This window comes from Humulus lupulus, chromosome 1 (assembly GCF_963169125.1).
Source record: "Humulus lupulus chromosome 1, drHumLupu1.1, whole genome shotgun sequence".
Lineage (NCBI taxonomy): Eukaryota > Viridiplantae > Streptophyta > Magnoliopsida > Rosales > Cannabaceae > Humulus > Humulus lupulus.
The window spans coordinates 297412837-297421193 of NC_084793.1; the positions used below are offsets into that span (position 1 = coordinate 297412837).

The window sequence follows — 8357 nt, forward strand, 5'->3', positions numbered from 1 at the left end:
CTATCTCAAAATTCATCACAAAAAGATCCTATTCAGAGAATACAAAGATAAAAAAATGTAACAGAAGAAGCCAAAGCTTACAGAGGGAATAAGGACAACAAACCGTGACAAGATTTAATAAGATTTAGGTCCATAATCTGTATAGAGTCATGAAAAGGAGGGAACAACTTCAATATCATAATAAAGGACAGCCATTTGCATGTTTTCAAAAGAAAAAAAAAATGCCCTCAAGAGAAGGAAAGAGGGTTTATTTCTCAAGAGAGAGAAAAATCAGAGCATGATAGTGAAAGAGACTAATGGAATCAGGAGAAGCTAGTAAAAGATATGAAGTTCATAAGAGTTTGTTGGTAGAGCTAACTGAAAATCTTCAAGTATGTAATGTTTATGCATAAAGCTCAAGAAATGAACAAAGTGAACCTGGAGTAACTGAGTTCAGACTTCAGATATCATATACTGGAAAGAAAAAGAAGAAGAAGAGAAAAAAGTTAAGCACTACAAATTAATATTGAGTAGAGTAAATATTGTTATGTCACTTCCTACAAATACATATCCAGTCAAAATAACAAACCTCCCCAAAGAAACAGAGGGAAGAAAACTTGCAAGTAAATAGGGCAAAAAAATCTCATGACCTCCCAAAAAGTGAAGCCTAAAAAAGAACTCCCAGCCTCAAACCCTTCTATTCTTCCATTATCCCTTGTAAAGAAATATGTCTTGTAAATTCAGATATGTGATCTCCCATGTACAAAGTTATCTGCAAAAATTCATGGGGGTAGTATATAAGACTATAAGAGTATGACTATACATCTTCTCCTGCCTTGTTGTGATTACCACCTCTCCAACTATGGCCGTCTGATTTTTCATCTTCTTCTTCCTCAACTTCTGTACTGTCGCCGCCAGTATGCGATAGTGCTTTATTAGACCCGCTCGGTGCTAGAGGACCCTGTGGAGAAGCAGACTGGTGTGAGCTATCTCCACATTGATCTTGGCTCATCCATAGGCCACTGTCTGGCTCGGCCGAAGAGTTGGGAACTTTTCTCACATGGAGCCTGTATTTCTGGTATGAGCAAAGAAGATGTTAACATAACACAATCAATTAAGAATCGAGAAGAAGATATTCTAAACATATCAAACACTTGCCTGCAAATGGCTTTTTACTTCATCATTAGTAAGGCCTTCAACCCTCATAAGCTCTCTTATTTGTTTAGGTGTAGCTACTGCAATACAGAATGAAAACCAACTAGTTAGATGGATAATTGTGAAAGAGTGTATTGAGATAAAAACTAAATTTCAAACATATGGACAAGAAAATGTATATATTTTCCCTCAAACAACAGTAAACATCTAACCTTGAGAACCCCCAAGCTGGTGAATTGCATCAACAAAACGACGATGAAGCTCAATAGACCAGCATCGCCTCTGTTTTCTAAACGGCTGTTGTTGATGCTGGTGCTGTGTCTGTTGCACCAGTTGTGGTTTGCTGACTAACTTTACTTGCTCGGTCAAGAAAGACGAAGTAGAACCAGCTTTACAACTATGGCTGCTCTTAGGATTCGAATCACTAGTTCCACCCACCTCAGATATTGGAGTTGGAGGCATGAGAGTCAGACTAGGCACCCGTGAAAGTGAACTCTCTTTGTCTTCCTTCAAGCTCGTCCTCACCACCCCACAATGACTAGCTTGACCCTTAAATGGTACAAATGCTCCTCCTCTGTTTCTATAATCAGAAACCCCAATTGGTTTTTCAGACACATGGAGATCCACCACTTCTTCAATTCTCTAAACAAAGGCAGAAAAAGAAAAATATTGGTGAATAATTTGCCTCGTTTGAAATTCCCAGAAGAAGAAAATATGAAAAGCCCACAGAAAAAGGCATATAAACTTTACCGGTTTAAGTTCAGAAACTGAATTTTTTTTATGAGAATCGCAGTCAACAACATTTGTGCTCCATAGCTGAGCTGAGCTCATCCAGCTTTTCTTGTCACTAGAATCGTCTGCCAAATTTGTCGATCCATCCTCATCAGAATTTCCCTTCAACGATATGAACTCCTCCATAGCATGACCATCTCTTGATCCCGAACACTTTATGGCTTTCTCTTCTTCCTTCAATCTCGCAATAGCTGAGAGAGAAAGACAAAAGGAAAACTGATCAAAATCACTAAAAATAAAAATAAAAATAAAAAACCATATTCCAAAATCACAGAATCAAAACACCCAGAAAGGAAATTAAAAAACAACGAACTCACTCACCATCGTTAACCAGACTCATGCAAAGAGGAAGCTCGCGCTTAAAAGCATCGATTTTTCTCCTCTCTTCTTCAAACCTTTTGACATAATCATCGAGCTTCGACAATTTCTCAGATCCATCTCTGATTGTCGAAACCTGTTGCAGAAAATCAGAAATGGTTTTGGGGACGAAGACTAGTCCTGAATTCAAGCTCAGTTCCATAATTTTCACCTCTCTTTCTCGTTCTCCAACATTCCAGAAAAACATATAATAAAGAACAAAAAAAAATTGACAAGAACAAAAGCAGCGGTGGTTTTATACAGATGAGGAAAATAGGGAAGGGATTATAGATTCAAGACAGGAAGATTCCGCGATTCAACATCGGTTCGTCGCATAAATTGAGTCAACTCGGGGACTCGTTCTTAACCCACTCGCTACTAAAGGCGGAATCTTTGGATTCCGTACCCTCTTGGACAAAAAGGTAATTTTACAATTAACTTTTACCATTATTGCTTTTTTTTTTTTTTTTGAAGGGCTGGCTTGTTGAAGAATCAAGATTCTTGATTGTTAGGTGGGCAAAAGGGAATCGCTGGCTAAAAGTGACCGAAAAGTCGTTGACCTACGCGTATTTACGGGAAGCCGTTGAGGGTAGTTTGGTCATTCAAGATATGTTTGGTGTTGCTTTGTTTAATTACTAATTTACCCTTGTTGTTATCACCGATTCACCGCTTGGCATTGGCTGTTTGTCCTCGTCCTCTTCCTTTTGTCAAATTTAATATGATATAATGTTTTTTCTTTCTTTCTTTCTTTTCAATAATAAATTTTCACATGTGATTTTTTTTATCTTACTGTTCAAATCAAAAACCAACTTTAATTGATCATTAATTTGAAGTGATAAATAAAAACGAAAAATAAATATTAAAAAATTGTTTTAATATGTTTTTTTTAATTGAAAAATATATAACTCTATCAATGCACCGACATGTTTGATAGGAAAAAAAACTATAATTTTTAAAAAAGAAAAAAAATTATTGCTTGGTTTGATTTCCTGAACTATTATTATTAATTGGTTCAAAGTTAAATTATTTGTTGTCGTTTATGTTATCAATAAAAAGTGAATTTATTTTATTATTAATATTTTTCTTAATAGTTGTTCTAATGTGAACAAGACTATTAATTTATACTTTTCCTTGCACTTTGTGTTAATATATGTAAATATTACTCAAATATCTCATATTTTTAAAATATATTCTAAATAATTAGTAATTCTATGTGTCAAATATTAAGACAATAAGTTATTTTTTTAGAAAAAAATAAATATATGTAGCATTTCTCACATAAAACATGTCTAGTTTCGTTGTCTTTTAATCGATTGAATTTTTTAGTATCATAACTTTGTTTTTTTTAATTAGTTTTATTCTCAATATATGATATTTTCTTAGTTTTATTTAGCATAATGAAATGTCCATAAAAGTCAGAATCATATGACAATTTAAGTATAAGAATCATGCAATTGTTGTTTTTGTTATTTTATTTTACTCAGGTCTATTCTCTCTCTAGTTTTTCTTGATTATGTTCTTATTGACTGAGGTTTAATTAAATTTTAAATAGTATTTTTATAAATTTTTAAAGCAATAATAGTTGCTCTCAAAGAATTTTTTAGTTTAAAAAAAAAAAGAGAAAAGAGATTTTATAAGATTCTTTTTTAAATATTCTTTTCTAATTTTTTGTGATAATTTTTATATTAAAATTGAGAGTGAAAGGCCACGAAGATGATATGGGTTCTCACTAAACAAATTATTAGAGTAAATGATAATAAGAATAATACACATTAAATATTTGTGTGGTTTTTAATTTTTGATGCAATAAATAAATTATTCTCTCCATATTACAGTATCTTGATATGTATAACTTTACAACATCATAAAATAAAATTAATTAAATTATTATTTATTAGCTAAATATCTTTTGAAAAGAACTATCAAATCTTTCGGATATAATTGATGATACTTTTTTTCCATTTGGTAAGGTTTAACTTTATGTAAAAAGTTGCTTGGGCAATTTATGTTAATTCTTTCATTTAATATTCCAATTTGTTTGTTTCTTAGCGTTTTATTTCATTTAGGGTTTGACATTTGACAAAATTTGAGTTTTTCTTTTATAATTCTCATGAGATAGTGTTTTTGTCAACAACAATATTTTATGAATGGTTAATAATAATTATAAGAGAAAGATTCAAATAAAAGGTATTAAATTTTGGATAAGATGTGTTTGGTCATCTCAATTGATGTTTATTCGATAAACACTATGGTCCTGTTTGCTAACACATAAAAAATAATTTTTTATTTAATTAATTAAAAATTTAATAATTAAATATAAAACAGTATTTGATAACTCTATTTTTATTTATTATTTTTTAAAATTTTAATTAAAATTCATTAAATTTTAAAAATAAAATTATTTCACTTTTAAAATTTTTTAAAACTCTTTTTGACTTTTTGTTTCTTCTCTTCTTCAAATCAATACCTCATTTTATATTACTAAACAAAAAATAAAAATAAAAGTTATCAAACAAATTTATTATTTTTTGTTTTTAAAAATAAAAAACAAAAATAATTACCAAACATAATTTTATTTTTTTTAACACTAAGGAAACAAAAATAAAAATAATATTTCTATTTTTGTATTTAAAAAATTCAAAAAAAAAATGACCCGTTTAGTAAAAATTTTTGTTTTTGAATTTTTTAAACACAAAAATGTAAATATTATTTTATTTTTGTTTCTTTATTTTTAAAAAATAAAAATATGTTTGGTAACTATTTTTGTTTTTTGTTTTTAAAATAAAAAATAATAAATGCGTTTGATAACTTTTATTTTTATTTTTTGTTTAATAATATGATATGTTGATTTGAAGAAGATTTGAAAAAAAAATTGAAAACTGTTTAAAAAAAAATTGAAAGTGAAAAAATTATATTTTTAAAATTTTAATTAAAATTAAAAAATATAATAAATAAAAATATAATTACCAAGCATATTTTATATTTAATTATCAAATTTTTAATTAATTAAATAAAAAACTATTTTTTAATTGTTACCAACCAACACCTTTTTTTTTACCAAACACAATTTATATTTTTCCTGTATATGATTATATTTTAATGAAAAACAAAAGCAATGTATGAATACTTAATTAATTCATTTTAATCATTAACATTAATCAATCAATTAGTAGTAGGACAATTTTACATTATTTTATCGGCTAAAGTATACCTCTACACTCTATTAAAGAATAAATTAAATGGTAACTCAAAGCTTTTAATTGTTTTTTTTTTTTTTTTTTTTGAAGAACACTAATTAGAAAAAAATAGCACAAAAAATAAAAGTAGCAAAATTGGTTACGTTTGTGATGTGAAAGATTCCATTGATAAGATAGCAATAGTTTTGGTTCACTGTTTTATGCTACTGTTGTTCATCTACGTATGATAGATATGATGATAGCGACACATTTGGTTTTGTATCATTCCCTTCTTTCCTTCCCCACTCTTATTATTATTATTATTATTATTTTATTTCGCATAAAAAAAAAAAACAAAACATATAGGTGCTGTCACCACCAATCATAGACGGACACGTGTCCAGCGATTAGATCCCTTCAATTGGAATCGTTGGTTCAAGAATTTCATTTTTTGATTTATTTTCCCTAAAATACACACCTCGAGCTAGGATTCTTGTTAGGAGATTCCTTCACTGTGCAACTGACACGTGTCCACATCATCATGGTTTATATTTTATTTTTTTGGGCATGTGAGATATTATTGATTGGGGCCAATAAAAAGAGATAAGGATTCTTTGCGATGGGCTGTGGTTGGTTTTGTTTATTTTCTTAAAGGACAATCAAAAAGATGCCATTTTGATGCAAAATGACAACTATTTGTAGCCATCCTTTTTTTTTTTCTCAAACATATATATATAGATAATGTGCCATTTTAATTTGAAATACTATTCTTTTTTCTTTTATAATTAAATATTTATTTTGTCCAAGATCCCCAAATTTTGTACAATCTTTCAAAAATCTCCATAAATTAATGAGTTAGTATCAATGAAGGGGTGTTCATTGGTTGGTTTGTACAGGTTGGGTGAATTTTTGACAAACTCAAACTTATAATCAGATTTGTACTTTTCAACCCATAACTCACCCAATTAAAAAAGTTAAATTTCAACCCGACCATCGGTTTGGGGGTTAACCAGTCCAAACTTTTTTTTTTCTAAAAAAAACATTTTTTCACTAATATTTTTTATTATTTTCTCTATTTTTAGTTTGTATTTGTAACTAAAATAATTGTTACTTTAAAATATAGGGTCTTTTATAAAAAAAAACAATTTGAATTTAGTTTTACATATGTATAATTAATAATTAAATAAATATAAATTTAAAAAAAAGTAGGCAAATTCTTAATTGGGTGGGTCGGGTTACATTGGGTGGGTTGCCAAAAATTTCAACCCGCCCAATATAATAATTGGGAGGTTTGAAATGAAGGTCAGATTTTTCGGGTTGCATTTTTTGTCGGTTTTTTCGGGTTAGTTTAGACGATTTATTCGAGTTGGGTGGGTTACAAAATTGTTTGCACAACTCTAAATGAAAGTTCCTATTGCTAATTTGGTTAGATAAATGATTATTTATTTAACTTTGATGAGGTCTTTGAAGATTTTAATTTTATTCATGGACTAAATAATTAGCAATTCAAGAAGTCGAGATGTCATTTTTTTTTTGGAGGGCTATTTTTGTTATTCACCCACAATTATGGCATTAATTTCGTTTTTCACTTATAAACATCAAAATGTTATTATTTCTATATTTGACCTTTCTATTTTGAGCTCTCATTCGACCATCTTGTTATTGTCTTTATTATAAATGGTAAATTGACAAAAATAAGATAGCCACGTGTTGGCCCTAAATTATATTTAATATATTATATTGTTCTAAGCTTTATAATATTGATATTTTGGCACCTAAAGTATATAGTTTTCACATTTTAACCCTTACTATAACTTTGTTGTTTAAAACAAAGGAAAAAATGAGCATGTGTGACACTCGTGTTGAACTCTTATAATGGCATTTTAGTCATTTAATAGTTCCCCATTGTACTAATATCTTATTTAAATCAAAAATTAAAAGTTGTGTATCGAAATTCTTATAAAGGAAAGCCCTATTTTTGTAAATTGATGGAAATTTTTTGGTTTCTCTTTTTTAGAATTGGAAGAAGAAGATTGAAATGACCATTCAAAATTTACTTATAGATTTTCTTATGAAATATTTATTATTATTATTATTTTATGAGGGATTTCTTGATATTAAGGTGTCAAGAGGGTCGAAGAAGACTAGAAGTAGAAGCAACAAATGTTTTTTATTTAAACAAGATATTAATTGTAATAAAATAAGAATAAAAAAGTCTTATTAATCAAGTGTGAGTTAAATTATAGTATATTTTATAAAACAAAAAATCATCATTAGAATTTTTTAAAACAAAGACATTTACCTAAAACATACATGACTAAAATGGTTTTTTTTGTTTTTTTTTTTTTTACTAAACCACCAACATTACAAACAATACCCTTACTTTCTTTTAATCATTTGGGTAAAATAGTAAAAAGCCAATAAATAATAAGAATACTAACAATTTTTTTTTTCTTTTTCAAAACTGTGCTGGGTTTTTCTTTAGAATATATTTATCGAAGGGTGAATGATAGGAATATGATTCTCGACACATGAAATCCAATCCAAATGTTAAAAACATGAATAATAATGCAACCTCAAAATAAGGAACAAAACTCTTTTAACGGAACATAAAGATTTAGATCATAAAATATTGGACATCCATTTTTTGCCATAATTTTATTATATTTAATAATAATAATAATTAAAAAAAAAGATGTGATATTCCAACAACAACAACAAAAGTTTGGAATCCAATGGTCAAATTGCATTGAAAAAGTTATATATAAACTCACTTTTCCTAGTGTGATACCAAAGTTAGACATATCTGGTTTTCTTTCTCAATCACTGATTATTATTTTTGATGTAGGTGGTCACTATAAAGGTGAGGTAATAGTACCTGAATATCGTGTTACATTT

The 8357-nt window shown here is 28.4% G+C and overlaps 1 protein-coding gene across 1 annotated transcript; it reads right to left on the reverse strand.

The window, feature by feature from the left end:
- Positions 1 to 473: 473 nt before the first annotated feature.
- On the reverse strand, positions 474 to 2638 carry LOC133811075 (transcription factor HHO5). Its single transcript, XM_062246127.1, has 5 exons — positions 2248 to 2638; positions 1885 to 2117; positions 1347 to 1776; positions 1138 to 1214; positions 474 to 1054 (listed from the first exon to the last, which is right to left on the reverse strand). Exons 1-5 carry the CDS (start codon positions 2489 to 2491, stop codon positions 797 to 799), a joined length of 1242 nt encoding a protein of 413 aa, XP_062102111.1. The 5' UTR covers positions 2492 to 2638; the 3' UTR covers positions 474 to 796.
- Positions 2639 to 8357: the final 5719 nt, after the last annotated feature.